The sequence below is a fragment of the Gopherus flavomarginatus genome, chromosome 2 (assembly GCF_025201925.1).
Source record: "Gopherus flavomarginatus isolate rGopFla2 chromosome 2, rGopFla2.mat.asm, whole genome shotgun sequence".
NCBI classification, from domain to species: domain Eukaryota; kingdom Metazoa; phylum Chordata; order Testudines; family Testudinidae; genus Gopherus; species Gopherus flavomarginatus.
This window is the reverse complement of record NC_066618.1, coordinates 174,239,897-174,259,958: the sequence shown is the minus strand read 5'-3', so window position 1 is coordinate 174,259,958 and position 20,062 is coordinate 174,239,897. Positions and strand designations below refer to the sequence as shown.

The 20,062-nt window shown below is 38.9% G+C and overlaps 1 protein-coding gene across 8 annotated transcripts in view; it reads left to right on the top strand.

The window, feature by feature from the left end:
- The window catches only part of PIGN (phosphatidylinositol glycan anchor biosynthesis class N), a 187,621-nt gene that overhangs the window by 53,570 nt on the left and 113,989 nt on the right, over positions 1–20,062 (top strand). For all 8 annotated transcript variants that reach the window (XR_007772540.1, XM_050939909.1, XM_050939910.1 and 5 more), the window contains 4 exons: positions 8,147–8,187; positions 10,447–10,506; positions 12,684–12,776; positions 14,491–14,546. Coding sequence is in view for 7 of the 8 variants with exons in the window: in XM_050939909.1 (XP_050795866.1) it covers positions 8,147–8,187; positions 10,447–10,506; positions 12,684–12,776; positions 14,491–14,546 (250 nt within the window). In the remaining variant the exon portion in view is untranslated. The remainder of the gene's footprint in view (positions 1–8,146; positions 8,188–10,446; positions 10,507–12,683; positions 12,777–14,490; positions 14,547–20,062) is intronic.

The following is a 20,062-nucleotide window of genomic DNA, read 5'->3' as shown; positions in this document are numbered from 1 at the left end:
GATGGGCACTATATTTGCCCCCTTCCAGTCTTCTGGAATCTCCCCCGTCTCCCATGATTTCCCAAAGATAATAGCTAGAGGCTCAGATACCTCTTCTATTATTTGGTCTGTGCATGTATCCTCTGCAGCCTCTTGCCTTGCACTGTGGCTATATAGAGTTGCGTGGGCAAACTGCCCTCATTTCCTTCTCAACTGCCTTGGCCTGAGATGGAGTCTCAGCAGTATCTGAGTTGAGCTTACCTCAATTGTATTTTTTTTCTTGTATCTTACTAGTTACTTAGTGATAGTTTTTAATGTTTACTTTGTGTTAGTTATACTAATTTTATAAATGTTAAAAAAAATGGCAAAAATATTTGAAAAAAAGGAGATTTTACTTTTATGATAGGGACTGTTGTCCTTGTGCCTATTTTTTTTCTCCCCTCAGGGGAACTTAAATGCTGGGAAGGCATGCCCAGTTCTCCTGGTTTTAAATGCTTCCTTTCATGCCAAGAGGCTATCCCCATCAGTGACATAGAACTGTTTATTCACCAAGCAAACACAGTTTGAACAAACTAGTCTTGATGCCTTTAGTCATGAAAAACTCCCTCGACTGGTGGAAGGATACTCACAATGTTTGTGCGGGGGTCTCCTTTGCTTATCCATCTCCAAAGTCATGCATCCCTGTTGGGATGGGAAGCCCACCTAGAAACTAACACTGTTCAAGGCAGGTGATCTCCTCTCTGCACATCCACTTGCTGGAACTCAGAGCAGTCAAATGCCTGTCTCTGTTTCCTTCTGCTGAACTGGGCAAATATGTGATGGACAGCATGATGGACAGCATGTCATGAATGCTTTATATCAACCATCATGGGAGCAAGACCACACTCCCTCTGTGCCAAAGCAGTGAGGCTCTGGAATTGGTGCACATAAAACCAGCTCAATATCTCAGTAGCTTACCTTCCAGGCGTACAAAACATCACAGCAATTGCCCTCAACCGGTGCTTCTTGGAAAATTGTGAATGGGAAATAGATCCCATTATACTCCACCAGATATTTCAGTGTTGGGGCATCCCGCAGATATACCTCTTTGCCATAGTTAAGAACAAGAAGTGCTTCCAGGTCTGTCTGAGAGACAGACTGCATCACCACTCCCTGGGGGGATGCTTTTCACCTTTGTTGGAGTTCAGGCCCGCTGTGTGCATTTTCCCCAATTCCCTTGATGGCCAAAGTGCTGCTCAAGATAAGAAAAAACAAGACCAGGGTTATTCTAATAGTTCAGACATGGCATAAACATGCTTCCCTTACCTCAGCCAGCTTGCTCTTTTGTCAACTGGGCCATTCCCCATCTTGTCTCCGGATGCCAGTCAAATCTTTCACACCAACTTCAATGTTCTTTTGACTTAAGGCATGGTTAATAAATGGTATGCAGGTTTAGAAACAACCTGTTCTGAGGATTTAAAGAGTGCTGTTATGTAGTAGGAAACAATCCACTTGTGGTACCTATGTGCAAAAGTGGATAAGATTCAGTCACTTGTGTGGCCCCCTAAGATATCTTTCACCTACATCCTCTCTATCAGTTATATTGGATTACATGCTAGAGATAAAAAGGACAGGATTGTCTCTAAGATCCGTTAGAGTACACTTGGCAGCTACTATGGCCTTCCATCATATGGTAGACGGTTTCTCCATCTTCGCTCATCCTATAACAAGGAGGTTTCTCAAGGGACTGGAGAACCTTTTTTTACAAATCAGATGCCTTGCACCGGCATGGGACCTCAACTTGGCACTCAGATGCCATACCAGGCCCCACTTTTAACTATGGCTACCTGCTTCCTTCTACACTTGTCTGTGAAAACAACTTTTCTAGTAGCCATTACTTCTGCTTGAAGATTTGGAGAGATATGGGCTCTGATGTCCCTCTCCCCTCAGTCTTGTTTTAAGGATAAGCTCACGTTGTGACCACATCCCAAGTTCTTACCAAAGGTATCCTTGACTTTCACATAAACCAACCTATCTGTCTTCCAGTTTTCTTCTCTAAGCCACACCAGAGTGTCTTAACATTTTTTCCCAGATCTGGACCTTAGCGTCCAAAATATGGGTGTTAGCATGAAAACCTCCAAGCTTAGTTACCAGCTTGGACCTGGTAATTGCTGCCACCAGCTAGGAATTATACAGTGCCTAGCTCACTGTGGTCTCCCCAAAACCTTCTCTGGGGGACCCCCAGACTCAGATGCCTTGAGTCTTACAACAAAGGGAAATAACCCCATCCCCTTGTTTCCTTGTTACTTCCTCCCAGGCTCCCCTCCCTGGACGACCCTAGGAGATTCCCTGCTTCCAGTCCTGGAAACACAAGTACTGAGAGATCTAATCTCTCTTCCCCCTCACCCAGAGGGTATGCAAAGTCAGGCTTAGTAAATCTAACACAAAGAGATTTTCTCCCTGACTTCTTCCTCCCACCAATTCCCTGGTGAGCTGCAGACTCAATTCCCTGGAGTCCCCACTAAAGAAAAACTCCAACAGGTCTTAAAAAGAAAGCTTTATATAAAAAAGAAAGAAAAAGACATTAAAAATAGTCTCTGTATTAAGGTGACAATATACAGGGTCAATTGCTTAAAGGAAAAAAATGAATAAACAGCCTTATCCAAAAAGAATACAATTTAACACATTTCAGCAACTACACACATGTAAATACAAAAAAGCAATATAAACCTATTGTCTTACTATCCTTGTACTTACAACTTGGAAACAGAAGATTAGAAAGCCTGGAGATAGAAAAATCACTCTCAGAGCCGAGAAAAGGAACAGACCAAGAACAAAGGACTCACACCCAAAACTTCCCTCCACCCAGATTTGAAAAAGTCTTGTTTCCTGATTGGTCCTCTGGTCAAGTGTTTCAGGTTACTGTTGTTACCCCTTTACAGGTAAAAGAACATTAACCCTTAGCTATCTATGACACAGAGTAAAGGAGATGTGGCATTACATACACTTGATGTGAGGAGGGCATTAGTCTTTTATATAGCCCTTTAGAAAAACTCCGATTGTTTCTCCATTGTGGACAGAACTAAGAAATCTCCAATTTCCAAGCAAAGACTCTCTAGCTGGATATGTGACTGCATTACCTACTGCTATCAGTCTCATAATCTTCAAGCTCCTTCTAGAGTATTATCTCACTCCATGAGATCTCTCTCTATTTCAATAGCCTTTCTTAAGAACGTTCCTGGCATGGAAATATGTAGAGCAGTGACTTGGACCTGCATTCATATATTATCATGCCTCACCTTCTGGTACCATGTTTAGCTCTACTGTACTATTTTCAGTCTTTGACTTGACTCCTAAATCCCACACCTCTGTTGAGGGTACTGCTTGGTAGTCACCTAGAGTGGAGCACCTACAGGTCACTACTCAGATAAGAAGAGAAGGTTACTCATCCTGTGCAGTAACTGTGGTTCTTGGAGGTGAGTTCCCCTATGTATGTTCCACTACCTGCCCTCCTCCTTCTCATGCTTCAGAGTTCTTTACAGTGGATCTCTGTGGTCTAGAAGGAACTGATGGCAGTGCACTCATGAAGCTCTGTAGAGCCATAATGCAGGGCTTGAGACTGCAGGGGATGCATGCGCAAGCTGAGTGGATAGTGCTATTTAAAATCTCTGATTTTTGAAGTGTGTGGGGTGCATGCGCACCTAGAATGGAGCACCCATTGGGACACACATCTTAAAGAACCACAGTTATTGCACAGGCTGAGTAACCTTCTCTTATTGGACCAGCTTCTGTTGATGGAAGGTACAAGCATATGAGCTACACAGAGCTCCTCTTCAGGTCTGTGGAAGTAAATCAGTGTGTCCCAGATCTGAAGAGAAATATTGTGTAGCTCGAAAGCTTCTACCTTGCACCAACAGAAGCTGGCCAAACATATTACCTCACCTATCCTGTCTTTCTTAGAAACACCAAGGACACTTACTACTTCTAAGTACAAAATGTGTAGCCCTAATAACATTAATTTTTACTGTAAAAGACCAGTTTTACAAACTGGGTATATACTGTCCCAGTTTTGCCTGATCTAATTCTCAGATTCTTTTCAATTAGTATAAACATCTGCATTTTAACTGAAATTCTGATGGAAGTGTTGGAACATGTAAATAGACTATGGGTGAATTGGGTATTTAAATTGACACCCCGCTGTGGAAGGAGGAAAGACAATTATCGACTGTGAGGAATATTTTGTTCTCTCATCTGAAGGGTTTCCTCCACTTTCATGCTTCAGTCCCCTGAAACACTTCTTCAAATACTCGCTCATTGAAGGGCTTGCATTGCAGTCACTAATCTCCTAACCAAAGAACACTGTATGGATCTCTTTTGGAGCAGCATTTACTTAATTTACTTAATTGCCATGAGTAATCATTGTTGCGTGATAAGAACTCCTTGTGGCTCAGTGTTCTGCTTTGACAGCATTACACAGCAACTCCTGGTGGGCTGAGAAGTAAAGAATACAAGTGTAAAATGCTCTCCCGTAAGTTCATACAGAGCATCTCTGCTACACCACTAAGATATTATACCCAATGATGTGGTTTTAATAAAGTTGTTATATTATGTGAAAGGAAAGATCTCTGAATTTAACAGTTCTCTTGACCCCTTTCTTCCCCACCCTCCAAAAACAAACAAACAAAACAGTTTAATAAGGTTGCATAAAGAAAATGAGAATCTAAAATCCTTGTATTTTTTTAGAACATTTTGATATTTTTATGATTCCCCCCCCCCCAAAGATTGCATACATTGGTGCACAGGCATAATTTCATGCAACTGCTTACAATCCTTTTGAATTTCTCAAATATAGAAGAATCTGTGGGAGACAACACAAGTGTTTTTAATGCCTGCAAACTTTTTATTCTCTGTTTATGGCAAAAAGTTCCTTGGCGGTTTAGTGAGTTTTTCCTTGTCCCATCACCCCCATCAAGGGTGGATGTTACCTGAGGCAGTGGCTGCAACAGAGAGTTACCCTATCCAATTTGGTATGGAATGATTGGTGTACTCCTCATATGGCTAGAAGGCACACTGCTTGCTCTGAGATGACAGCCTTTCCCTTATCAGTCATTTCACCTGTATTTTGCCTTCCCTGGAGACTGATCAGATTACCGGTTTAGCAAGAATCCTGACAGCACACCTATATCAGTGTCTGCTTTGTGCAAAGCGTAGCATTATCTGTTTGGCCATCATAATGACTCCTGTATAAATCTCTTTTTTCTGAAAAGTTGCTCTCTGATTCCTTGGTGAAATGAATGTTACACAGATTTAAGGCCTGCTCCCAATGAAGTCAATTAGAGTTTTGGCATTGAATTCAGTAGGAGCAGAATTTTGTTCTCGCATACAGATTTTACCATTCCAAAGGAAACATAGAATTGATGGGTTGTCCTTGCCTATTGCAGCTTCTGGAGGCTGCTCTGTTAAAAACTTTTGAAGCTATGAATGCAGTACTTTCCCAGGAAAATGCTTCCAAGGATACAATGCTATTTATCTCTCTCTCATAGCTTTTTATGGCACCCATAATTAGTTAGATCCAAGAGCTGCTGGGACACTGGAGGGTACCTGCAGGACTGGCCATGGTAGGGTTGGACTCACAGGAGCACAAAATAGAAACACCTTGAGAAAAACACCCTCCCATCTAACTGCAAACTGTGCCTTTTTTTGTTCTTATCTGCCATTTCAGGTGAATAAAGCATGGGCTCTATATAAGGTGACCAGAGCAATTTTCTTGCTGTTAGGTACGGCTTACTGGTGGACAGGACACAAACACTCTAACCCTGCTCTCCAAATTTCTAGCTGAGGTCTGCTGGGCAGTCAGCCGCAAAGGGAATGGAGGGAAAGTAGTGTCAAAATACCAAATAAAATTAAAAAAAAAAAATGGGGTGGGGTGGACAGAGTTTGCTAAGGCCCATCCAATCCAAAGGAAAAACCCTCTATAACATCCTGTAGATAGGGCACAGAGTTATTGTGCAGAAACAGTGAGCCTGAGCTCCCTATATAAGGGGAAACTCTGGTTCCAGAAGCTTCTAGCAGAGCTAGAGTAGTGTGAGTAGTCAACCCATCAGTTTTGTGTCTCCTCTGCACTATTGTTTTCTTATTATGAGAAAACAAAATGTTCTATTACATTACAGGGAAAAGAAATACAGGTGAGATTCTCATGGAAATTAATTCAGTTTATTCTAATACAAGTATATCACTATGAATACATGACTAATACTGATAATACACTTCATGTGTTACCGGAACTAGCTGTAAATATGTTTCTTACTGTTAAGCTGTATAGCTGTTGTATATGAGTTGAGAGCAGAGACACTTGAAAAACTTACGCCAATAATTAGATCCCTCAGTATAGTCACTTGATGAATTAAGCTCTGAGAATAAGCTAGAAGAAGATAGAGTACATAGGCGACATTGGGAGGCCCAGACAAGGGAATGACTAGGATTTTTAATATTTATTTTAACAATAAATAACAAACTAACCTAGAACTGTTCATTATGGTATATCCACGCTTCTCTGATGGTTGTAATAAATTTGATTGATTTATGCTTTCATTTATGAAGAACCATATTAGTTACAAACTTTATTAAATAGAAAATATTGTGAAGGTGAACTGAATCTGTCTGACTCATCTGATGTAACCGACAGAATCCTGCCTTTGATCTCTGTGTATTATCCATTTATGTCAGTGGAAGATGGATGTGCAGATGGAAACATTATCTGGTCTATTCAGGTTTTGTCTATACTGAGGGAACATAAAGTGGTTTTCCCCCTATTGCTAACATTAGTTCAGCTCCCTAGAATAGAGAGGCTGCCACTGGCATTTTAACACCCTGTCTGAGACCTTGTCTGAGACCTGCTTTGACTGAGTACATGGCATCGTGCTTAAAATGCTAGTTGCAGTCTACAGCTCTTTTTAACTCCTGTAACTTTCCCCTACTTCTCCTTCTGTTAGTGTGGTAAGACTTCTGCAAAAAGATGGGCAAACTGCCTCTTCTCCTCTGCTCGTGACATCACTGCTTGGAGGACTAATTCAAAAATTAGAAACCAAGGCAGTGATGAAAAAATAAACTGCTAAATTAAGTTTTAGAATGGCCCGCAAGCCCGCTTCCAGTTTGATGTTGCTTTCTAAAGAGGCAAATGTCGATACGATAGACTAGAGGTTGGTTGGGGCCAGGGGGAAAAAGAGCCCTTTATATGAGGTCATCAGCTTAATTGGCTAGCAATAAATAATTAAATCTGACTTTGTCCAGACCAGCATTTTGGTATGTCCTGGGCTGCTGAATAATAGGACTTTTCTGAGCCTGGTCTGACTGTTTGCCACAAATAATACTGAATCTGCCCCTCAGTGTCTGTGAGCTAAGGAGTTGCTTCTGGTGGTTAGAGGTTTACATTTTCAGAGCTGCCTGTGAGGTATAGATACCCTGTTTCCAAATCTCACTTTGAATCCTTTAGTTTTCTCAGGAAGTTATGCATCTGTGGTCCTGTTATACAAGTATATAGAAGTTTTTTTGGCGGGAGGTGAGGGGGCGGCGAGAGATTTCCTTCAGATGACAGTAGTCACAAGTACAGCCAATGGTTTTTCCTTATGGATGAAAGAAAATTTAATCTGAAAGAAATTAATTTTGTTCTTTTTGCCTGTACCTGTGCACTGAAGCCAAAGTTTAAGTCTCTCTTAGGAGGAATGAATCCTTACAGAAAGTACTGGAAACTCATTAAGAGTCAAATTAATTATTTCTCTAAAACAGTGATATTCTGATGCCAGTGATTCAGGAGCCAAATTAGCCATCAACATTAGCCAAAAGAGCCACAGTTGTGTGAATTGATAGTTTCATTTACTGTAGTGCTATATATTCATAAACAATATGACAGCAGAAATATTTAGTTATATTATTCTCACAGCAAAATAACTGACCGAGTAGTATTACTTTATCAACTACAATTGGTTAATAACATAGTAAAAGCATCCTGATTGGTTAATAACTTAGACTGGTTAATAATTAAATCACATGGTGTTTTAATATCATGTGTTGCAAAGACCTGCAGGAAACCCACTAAAGAGCCACTTGTTGCTTGTGAGCCTCAGTCTGAGTATCACTGCTCTAAAATCTGCCTGGATCAGCTGCTCATGTGCTCTGTTATTGCTTTTAGAATGGAAACTGGAGAAATGGAAGAGGCTGGATGTCAACCAGGTATTAAATGTATCCTACTCAAAAGCTCATTAACTTTCCTCTTTGAATTAATGTAATCTCCCACACCAGATTTATAAAGGAATTTATGAAAGAACGAGTGATTGCGCTAACATAATATTTTTCCAGAGTTTGCCACTTAAATATTAAATGACATAGACCACTACCCTCGGAAACTACATGTGTCTGGGAAAAATTCCACCTTCAGACACTCACAGCTGTTATCTGCATCAGTTAATACAACCCCTATGTGCAACTTTCCCTTTCTCTGGATGCATTACATTGCAGTTTTTAAGGACACGATCACATACTCTTTTCGAACGAATACAAGACCTGTGTGATGATACTGACACTGGCGAACTTTAAAAATATTGGCAATAATTTATGTAAATTCCATACCACGTGAATGCCCTGTCTTATGAACCTTAAAAAGTCTGTGGTATGGAATCCCTCTGCTCCAGTCATATAGAGTTTGCATAACATCTGGGGCTTCAGAAAGGGGTTTACCTGCAGATCTTAAGACGTGCATGGCAGTGCTCCCCAACCATTGTGAAACTTACAGGTTCTGCTGGAGCTGAGCCTGTAGCTCATTCCCTGCCTACCTTACAAAGATACCCAGGGACTGAAGCAAGATATTATGTGGTAATTGCCTCAGTCCAGGATCATTTATATTATACGAAGAAGTTTGCCATGCCTGACTGTGCAGTATGGCCTTCAAAAATTGCAGATTTCAGTGCCTGTGCTGCATGTAATATTCAAATGCTTCTATCTTTGTCAAATCAAAAACACTTTTCACTGAAGTACTGAAAGGCTTTTCTCAATGAGGTCTGTTTTCATGCTGAATTTTATTACTCTGTTCCCAGCTATTTTGGCAATATAGCTAATAAATTACATAGCAAGAAATTTGTAGTAATGGGGAAAAAACATAATGAAAAGTTATTTTTTTTTATTTATTTATTTAACTTTTTGGGAACTCAGCAACAACTGCAACAGTTTTGCTTCAATTAAAATAAATCACCTTCAGGAAAGGGGCCAAAGATGGGAAATTCAGCCTAGGAGGTGAGAGTTTTCGAAAGTTATGAGCAATCAAAAAGTAAGGTTTAGAGTAGAAACTACTGAAAGCAGCGCCATGGCATGCGCTTTTGAAAATGAATCAAGTCCTTAGGTTTGTAATGAAATCTTCTCTCCACGTAAGTGTAGAAAGGAGTCTTGAATTTCAACTATCAGAGGGGTAGCCGTGTTAGTCTGGATCTGTAAAAAGCGGTAAAGAATCCGCTTTTTTCAGTTTCAATGTGTACTTGATAATTGACTTGGAAACATAAAGTTAGTTTTGTCTGTGACAAATAGTATGTTATCGTTTGCTATGTATTTATTTTAAGCAGAACTCCTTTCTGGAAATTCCAGTGAATAGTTTTGCTTAAAAATCAATGGTACAATATGACTTCGTGTGTTTTGCCTACTATAAATAGTGACTCAGATTCTCCTTTGGTGCATAGGTAAATCTGTAGTAACTCCATTTACTTCAGTGGAGTTACTCCAGATTTACACCAGTGTAGCTTAGGAAATTTATTTCTAGTCTTTTTAATGTTAAGGAAAATAGAAATAAGTGCTAAGATCCAGATGATGAATAATACTTTATTCCATGAGTAGTTCTATTGAAGTTAAGTGACCATTCATGGAATAAGAGGGAACTCAACATGACTAAGGGTACTGGAACCTAGCCGTAAATAGTAAAAGTTGGTCAATGGCTGACATTCTAAAAACAAGGGATTAAGAATTGCTTTTTCTACATATTATGCTCGGTGTGCCACTTTAAAAAAAAAAAAAGTATGAAGAAAATAATTCTTTGATGAAAATAATGAAAAAAACCCATAAATTTCTCTGATAAAACACAGTGAAGGAGATATCGAATTTTGAATTTAAAAAATGTAGGGTTTATAATGCACTTTTAAAAGTGAATTTATTTTTTTTAAATGTGAAATTTTAATATATAAATCTGTTGAATTATCAAACGGGTTTAATTTGATAGAACATTAAAACTTGTTCTGAAATCTCAAATTTTGATTCCCTTCAGAAACAAGAGCATTACTTTGAACATTGAAAAATATTACTTTGCTGGACTACTTTAATGCTGTGATAGATTCTATCAGAGGATGCTATTCACATTTCAAAATAGAGATACATTCTTAAAATTAATCTAAATTTATGAATACTTTAAACATTTTGAAGCATGCTCAACTGAGAACATTTTTGTTTGCACAGGCTGATATAGCACCGCTGATGGCTTCACTTATTGGTGTTCCTTTTCCCCTTAATTCTGTGGTAAGAAATAAAAAAAAGTAAAAAGGCTGCATGTTCTTGGGGGAAAAAGATGATAAAAAGATAAATTTGCAAACTTTTGCCATAGTTTATGGGGACTAGTCAAGGATGTAAAATTAAGCATAAGAATAAGTATTGGCAGCATTAAGGCCTAAGTAGATACTGTCTGCTTCTTTTATATTATTTTGTAATATGTAACAATATTTTAAATGATGAAAGTAGTTCATCCATTGTAACCTGTAATTCTGAAAGTATTAAATAGCCACCTTTTTACTTAAACCATGCAAATACTCTGTTAATTTTCTGTAAGGATACAATAGAGTATAAGCTATCGTTCTTTTTCCTTATTTTTAATTGTAAGAGCTGAAACTGTTAAAAAAAAAAAAGTTCCTGAAGTTTAATGTCAAGTTATTTTTAATCTAATTAGTTAGTTTACTGAGATATTTTGAGATGATATTTTATTTCATTAGGTTAATTGATGATTTGATTCCTTATTTGGGACAGATCTTCTTTTTTAACCTTGTAATTTATCTATTTGTATCCATTATTTCTGTTGCTCAATGGCTGTCTCATATAACGGAAAGAAATTTCTTTATTTAGTCTTAATTAACAAGTAAAGCTTTAATTTGCTTTTATATTGCTTACCTCACATATGCATATACAGTACATAACAAAAGTTAAGAGGGGAAAAAGCAAATGTGCATATTCAAAAAAAAATCATAAAAAAACTTTTCCGGAGACTTTGGACAGATTCTGGCTTCTGGTCCTGCCTCTTTGCGCTCCATTTCCATATGTGGTCAGCTGACACTTCCCCTAGTGCTGGGAGAAATTTTTGCCGGTGTAAAGCTAGCTTAATCAGATCCTATGCCATTTTTCCTCTCAACCCAAGTAAAGGGTGTCACTGGAACACCTCTGAGGACCATTGCCAGCTGATGTTGTAGGTTAGAAAACACATTCATATGGGATTCTTTGATCTACGCTGAGGCTGAGGTGGAGATTCACAAGGCTGAGAATTAGGGCTTTCTACATGGGGAAATTGACCACATAGGTATACTGGAATAAGTATTCCACTGTAGCTATGTTGGTATAACCCTTTCCTCCCCCAAGTGAACACTGTGTGGGAATAAAAATGACTTTATTCTACAAAAATAAGCTGTGCTGATGAATTTCCCTGTGTAAACAAGCCTTTAAGGAGCAATAACAGTTCCCTTCCAGCCTGGCTCCATTCTCTTGCACTAAATGGATCTTGGCACAGGAAAGAATCTGAACCTTCAGTGGGAAACAGATACATTTTGGAAACATAGTATAGATGGTACAGGGATTTATTAAGAAAGGAGGAGGAGAAGAACAAAGAGGGAATATTAATGGACCGAGAACTTGTAATAATTAAAAAAATATATATAGTCACTTGGTATTAGTGTAACAAAAGATTCTGCTCACTAGTTAAAAAATTGGACCTTTGTCTTTTGGAGAGATTTCATATGAAGATGCAAAAATACACAACAGATTTACAGTAAAATATACACATTCCGCATAGGGCTTACAAAAGAGCTTTTTTTTTCTTATGTCACTTTTCCAAATTATAAAATAGAGATAATGATATCTATGCATCTTTGTAAAGTGCTTAGAGATCTTTGAATGATGATCTCTGTGCAAGTGCTGTGTCTTATTTTACAAATAGAGAAACTGAGGCACAGAGATTAAGTGACTTACTTGATATTCCACTTCAGATATGCGGCCAATCAGTAATAGCCCCCAGGGCCTCAATCCTAAAAGGAAGGAAGTTGGTGAAAGTTTTCTTTGACTTGAATGGAAGCAGGATTGTCCCCGAGATCTTCTGCATCCCAGTTCTCTGCCAAAATATCATCCTTTAGTTACTTTTAAGCTTCACTTCTTCAGCCTTCATTAGCTTGTTAATTTGTTGCATATAAATTATATAATATAAAACATATGTTCTTCTGTTCAGAATTTTTTTCTGTGAGGTTTGAGAAAGATAGATCTTGTATTATACTTCTTATTTTGATTAGGTCTGATACAGAGGAATAATTATAGGAAGAGTATTTGCTGTAATTTATAACAATAGGTCTTTGAGTAATTGTAACTAGTTTTACTTCGTTTTGTCTAGTTTTGGATTCTTTGACCAAATATGAATCTTGTTAATTCATGTTTAATGTTTGCAGGGAATTCTGCCTTTGGACTATCTGAATAATAGTGCTCATTTCAAAGCTGAGAGCATTTTTACAAATGCTGTTCAGATTCTTGAGCAATTTAAGGTAAGTAAATTACCATTCAAGTAAACATGTAACATTCAAGTAAATATTTCATACCACTCTATTTAGAAGGTACAACAGTATAGTATATACAACTATGATAACATTTTGATGATGCCATATTGGAAGTCAGAGTAAAAAGGAAATCACATGTACATACTGTATAATATGAAATAGATAAAAAGCAGATCTATGTGAGATTGGAAATTCCTTGTTTAAATTAAAGAAAAACGTTAACGTTTTTTAATAATTAATTCTTTTTATTGCCCTGAGCATAAATGAAGTTGAGTAATGATTATCGTGTATTATACTAGTGTAGAGAATTTAATTTCTAAGAGTCCAGCTGGACCTTGGGTTTGTGTATGCAGCTCAAATTGAAGTCAATGAGAGCAATGCTTGCTTATGTGAGGGCAGAAATTGGTCCTAAATTTAATTGTGATACCTGAAAAGAAAGTAGGTTGCTATAGATCATGAGTGGGGAATCTGTTTTCTATGCAACTGGGTTGGAACATTCCAATCTCAAAGTTCAGGGCCAATAAACAACTTAATCAGAAGGTAACAAGTATCTGTCTGCTCATGAAGCACAATGAACAGTAAGTGTCTCAACCAGCCTTTCTTTCTTTCTTTCTTTCTTTCTTTCTTTCTTTCTTTCTTTCTTTCTTTCTTTCTTTCTTTCTTTCTTTCCACTACACCATTATTTCTATAGTATTGATGGTGTTCGTAACCTTTTTTGCAGGTAAATTCGCCTCTTTAGTTAATGGGATGTTCTTCTTTCCTCCCACCCCCCCAGAGTTGTTCCTGGCTTTGATTAACTCTTACCCTGTCTTTTTCTAGTGATAAATTTCCTGTTTGCTAGCTTATTTTTGAAGTCTTTTAGGGGCACAGGTTGTGTGTGTTTGAAGGAAAAGTAAGATAACTCAAAAATAATGGGAAGTAGCTCAGCAGCTTACAGAGATGCCAAGAGTTGCTTATTTTTACGGTCCATTGTCTGTAAGTTTCCTGTGATGGACAGATCTGACCACTCCTTGTATTCCTGGGGAGGATTTTGTCTTGAATGGATGTGAGATATGTAGGAGATTGTTGCTTCAAGCTGTCAGATCCTGGAAGCAATATACTAGAAATCCCCTTGCTTCTTGTATGCATTCATTAGGCCCAGTCAAACTGGTGCAGGAAGCCTGAAAAATATTTTCAGGGTCCTTCAGGCTGAGTGACTATGATTGCGTCAGAGCCTCCCATTTTTGTGCATGTCCAGTTTGAGAAGTCCAGTAGCACCATTTCACATCTTTACAGCAGTGCATTAGTTCCTGTCTGTTGGAGTCAACACCAATGCTTTGGTATGATCATATCATTGATTGTGTTTAGCTTTGACTCTGTGCTCAGAGTGAAGCCATCCAGTAAACATTGATTATTTTTTCTCACCTTGTACACTGTGGAGGTCCTACTGTGAGAATTTCTGGTAGGTGGCTTACATTTGCCTTTGTAAGAGCACGATTGAATCTTTAGGGGTACTCTTTCAGCACTGTGCAAGGAGTTATATGGAACTCTTAACTATTTACAAGGGCAGAAAACCCAAAACCCCATCCATTATGGTAAAAATTTGACCTTTGTTTCTTTTTTACAGCATTAAGAATCTTTCATATTTCAATCTAAACACTTCACTAACATTAATTTCTAATTACAGCTTTTATGTTCATTGATTTCATAATTTTGTTTACAGATTAAGATGACTCAGAAGAAGGAAACTACATTATCATTCCTATTTACACCTTTTCAGTAAGTGCATTTTAAATTTTTTATATTTTAACTGAATAAAAATTATTTTATTTTTCACTTTGGTAAGTATTTCAATTGTAAGTATTTAATAAGTATTTATGGGATAACAGACAAGCATTAACCCAGAGATGCAGTCTCTCTTTCAAATGTACTGTGAGAATGGTATCCCAAATCTTGCCCTCGGATATGAATGAGAGCTGTGCATGTGTATGAGAGTGGAGTTTTTCCTTAGACTTTATATTTTGGAAGGATTTAATCACATAACTTTTAATCTTACTTAAAATAACATAAAATTTTAAAATATATTTTCAAGACAAGCACATACATTAAAATAACTTTTTCTGACTATGGTATGGTTGAGTATTAAATAATAGATTAGAGACATTCTTAGGATTGCAGGAGTGTACAAATTGTGTGTTTTTCCAGGTTTACTCCCTTTTATGAACAAAACAACGTCTATACATTGACCGTAGTGTATCTACAAATACAGTTGCTTGAGCATTTCCATTACAAAGGTGAATTTCAGTTATTAATAATGGTCTTGGATGAAATTTGGTATTAATCTCAGGGAGCAGTTTCCTCTACCCCAGGATGTTTAATCAGAAGTGATTGAGCCATTTTTAAGCATGGTATGAGTAGGGGAAAACAGTGAAGAGTTCCTGCTAAGAATAAATATTTGTGGCTTTTTTTTTTTTTAAACAACCGTTCAGCCTCAGTGGAAGGTATTGGAAATTTAAAATTTGACAGACTAACTTTCTGCCAAATCAGTTAAAAGGCACTCCTGTCTCATGAAAATTTGATTTGACTTGGCAGAGTTTTAACAGTTTTTAAAACATACTTTATTCATGCACAAAAGATATCATTCTGAAATTATTAAGACTAAGAAAGTCTCATTATTAAAGCTAACAGTCTCCCAACATTCTACTGACAATGCACAAGTATGTAGACATAAATTGAGTGGAAATTTCAATTGATTAAAAGATATCTGATAATTCCACTGAAGTGGAGTGGAATTTTAACTTTTATCGGTAAAAGATAGTGAGATATGATTTGCTCCTTTTTCTTATGACCGTTGGGTGTATTTATGTCCCAACTGAACTAAGAGGGAATTTTCCCATTGTGTGGATGTATTAGACTTCAGGCCATACATAGAAGGGCACCCAGCAGTACCCAGCACTTATGCCGCGCTTTCTCAAAACCTTCAGAATTTATACTCTGTGGGATTTCCATTTCTAGAGTGATGTTGGGTCTTCTGAAGTGGCTTTTGATGTGTTCTAGCGCATACACCTACTCACCTGTTAATCCTTCCTCTCAGATACAGTAACTCCTCACTTAACATTGTTCTGGTTAATGTTTCATTGTTACGTTGCTGATCTATTAGAGAACATGCTCGTTTAAAGTTGCACAATGCTCCCTTATAACGTTGTTTGGCAGCTGGTTGCTTTGTCCACTGCTTGCAGGAAGAGCAGCCCATTGGAGCTAGCTGGTGGGGGCTTGGAACCAGGGTGGGCCGGCAGCCTCCCCATTAGCTCCCCTAAGTTCCCTGTGTGGCAGCTGCCCAGCAGGCTATCAATTGCTGGGCAATTCAGCTGTCCCTCTACCCACTGCTGTGTGCTGCTCCTTCTCTCTGCCTTGGAGTTGCTCCTGGGAGCCTCCTGCTTGCTGTGCAGGAGGTGCGGGGGAAGGTGGGTGCTGATGTCAGGGTGTCCTCCTCCTCCTGCTCCTGTACCCCATCTCCACAGAGCAAGGTGGGAACATGACAGGGCTCAGGACAGAGAGAGCTTGCTGGCAGCAGCTGCTGTCTCAACTTGCTGATCTACTTAAAAGGGTAGTGCACTTAGAGTGGGATCAGCATACTTAAATTCTGTTGTGTCTTCTCCCTCCATTCGTGCTTCCTTGTAGAGTGTGTGGCTATATTAGCAACAGTGTGTTAACCCTTGAGGGCTCAACCAAATGCTAGTTCATCATTTAGCTGCAAGGCATTTCCTGGGAAATATTCCACCCTCTTCTACCCTCTGACTCCAGCACCTCAACCAAACTTCACAATCATTATTGCTGTATACGGTATTAACTTGTTTGTTTAAAACTTATAGTGTGTGTGTGTGTGTGTGTATATAATGTCTTTTGTCTGGCAAAACAATTTCCCTGGAACCCCCCCATTTACATTAATTCTTATGGGGAAATTGGATTCACTTATCATTGTTTCGCTTAAAATAGCATTTTTCAAGAACATAACTACAACATTAAGCAAGAAGTTACTGTAGGTTGTTTGTGCTTCTGACAATAATCTGCTTTGGGGCTAGTCAGACTATACTCTCAGTTCAAGCTACTTTCTTCCCCAAAGGATTTCAGTCTTCAATTAGGTCCGTGAGTTTGTCTTCAGTAATATTTAGTTCTGTATTCATTTACTGGAGTGCTCCAAAAATGTTTTGTCATTTGGAGCAGCTGCCTTTCCTTCAGGAAATGAGACTAACATAACTGGAGTCTGTAAAATCCTAAAAGGTTTAAATATCTCTTTTGTGATATAGATTAAATTTGCTAAATAAGATTCCCTTCTTTGTAGACAGAGACTATTTGCTGTGGTACTTTATACCACAGCTTCCTTAAAGGAAAAGATTCAGGATCTTTAAGCTCTCAGACCCTAGTCAAAACAGTCTCAAAAGCAAATAAAAAAGTTTTAATCAAAACTCTGATTAGAAATGACAGTTGTATTATCAGAGAATTTGTGAATCCATGTGGAACAAAAATGCCATAGGGGACGGAGGGGCATTTAGGTTTTTATTTCAGTCTGGATCTGCCATGAGAATATTTCCTTTATTTTCTATTCTTTTTCCAGAAAGACCTGTACAGTTCTGTATTATGATACTTTTCTCTTACGTTAATGCTGAATATACCGTTAGGATGATATAAATGCTTTTGATTTCATGATAGGCAAGTGTTTTGTTTCTGTTTTGGTTTTTGAATTTGGATCAATGTAAATAGAAATCCCAGGGATTTTAATTTAACAAATATGAATGGGCGTGGGTGGGGGGGAATGTTCTTCCTGTTCTTCTTTTTCCTTTATGCCGCTTTTCCTAGTGAGAGTTGTGGCGGCAGCATGGAGAGTAGGGAGGACCAGACCTCCCTTTCCTCTGCAACAGATTCCAGGTCCTCCTGGGGGATTCCCCAGCATTCCCAGACCAGCCAGGAGATATAACCCTTCCAAAGTATCTGGGTCGGCCTCCCAGGGGACATCCTTGTCAGGTGCCCGAACCACCTCACCTGATTCTTCCTGATCCAGAGGAGTAGTGACTCTACTCCAAGACCCCCACGCAGCCGAGCTCCTCACCCTGTCATGGAGAGTAAGCCCAGAAAGCAATGAGGTTTCTCCTCAGGGTGTCTGGGAAAAATGTACTTTTAAACTTAATATGAGCCTGTAGTAATTTTGTTGTACAGTCTGTTGCCCAAGTAACATTAAACAGAAGAAACGATTGATTTCTTGAGATTCTCTTAAATAGTATCTGGTTCAGTTGATTCAGTAATAATTCTAATTATCAATGACTTTCTAGGGTTTCTGTGTGTATTAAAAATAAACAAAATCCTATAAATGTGCAAATTAGCATGGAAATAGCTTGCATGGTGAAAGGTTTTGGACTAGCACATGACAGTTTGTTATATGGATCTTTTTAATCTTTCATCTTTATTATATTAAATATTCTTGTCTTGCTGAGGTATTGAAGATGAGTGCACTCATCTACAGTCTGATCATCTTTCCAGCTTCATTCTAGGGGAGGAGGGTGAAAAGCCTGACCAGAATCACTACCCAGCTCTCATAATAGTTCTAAATTTCCAAGAGTCTTCCACCTGAAAACTTATTGTTAGGTAGGTTACTTGACACCAGGGCTTGATTCTGCAGTGTGCTCATCACTTTGGCTCTGATCTGGCAAAGCACATGCTAAAAACTAACCATATGAGTAGCCTCGTAGACTTCGTGGCTTAAGTTAAACATGTGCTTAAGTGCTTGATTAATTTAGAGACCCTCTACTCAGCATCTTTCAGGAATGAGGCCCCAAAAGGCAGCGTGACTATTGTCTTGCAGTGTACATATTATCAGTAGCTGATGACACAGTACTTCTTGTTTAATAAGTATTTAAACTGAATAAGATTTCACAAAAAGAAAGAGTACATTTTATTGTTACATTAATATTCTATACTGGGAGAAAAAATCCTTGAAGCTGAAAAAAAATCACGTAACATTTTGTTGGTTTATATTTCCTCCTATTTTTGGAAATAGTGGGAAATGAATTGCACAAGCACAAACTACCTTTTACAGGCAAAGCTGCCCCAAGGGAAGGGCAAAAGGGGAAGTTTTTTCCAGGCCCCCCAATTTGAGAGGGCCCTCAGTCCATGGAGTTTGAGTGAGTGGCACTATGACCTGGCACACGGGGTTGCAGCACCACTCAGGTTTGGCAACCATGTGTGCCAGGTCACAATGCTCAGAGAGGGAACCTGGGCCCAGCCCTGCAGGACAGAAACCTCCACTGTCACACTATCTGGAATGTCTCACAACTGTGAGTGCCTACCTCAGGGCAGACTGTCAGAAGATAGGGCAGATACCCCACGCTGGTGGTATGTTCTATAATTAGATTTCATCAAGCCGATAACAAGTGTGAACTCCTGGATCACTATACCAGTCTCACCATGGAGTCACACACAGTCCCCTTAGACTCTCCAGCCTACTTTGCCACCCAGATGAACTTGAACTTTTTGATAATGGTCACTTAACCAAAAGTCATAGCACATCAGGTTGCTCCCAGTCCCAAGAGCCATTAGTGAGAGGTTAAAGCAGGTAAAATACATGTACAGATGAATAACAGTTTGCAATTCCAAATGATGGAAGTGATATAATAAACTGCCAGTTTCCCAGAAGTCTTTTCAGGGTACCCAGATTGTTTCTGGGGATTTCTGCTGTGTGTCTGGTACACGTCCCTGTAAGAGTCCAGAGGTGAAGTATCAGAGGGGTAGCCGTGTTAGTTTGTATCTGAAAAAAGCGACAAAGAGTCCTGTGGCACCTTATAGACTAACAGATATTTTGGAGGATAAGCTTTCGTGAGTGAATACCCACTTCATCAGACGCATGTAGTGGAAATTTCCAGAGGCAGGTATAAATAGATTCATAGACTTAAGGTCAGAAGGGGCCATTATGGTCATCTAGTCTGACCTCCTGCACAATGCAGGCCACATAATCTCACCCACCCGCTCCTGTAACAAACCCATAACCTATGTCTGAGTTACTGAAGTCCTCAAAGCGTGGTTTAAAGACCTCAAGTTGCAGAGAATCCTCCAGCAAGTGACCCGTGCCCCATGCTCCAGAGGAAGACAAAAAACCTCCAGGGCCTCTGCCAATCTTCCCTGGAGGAAAATTCCTTCTCGACCCCACATATGGCAATCAGTTAAACCCTGAGCATGTGGGCAAGACGCACCAGCCAGCACTCAGGAAAGAATTCTCTGTAGTAACTCAGATCACACCCCATGTA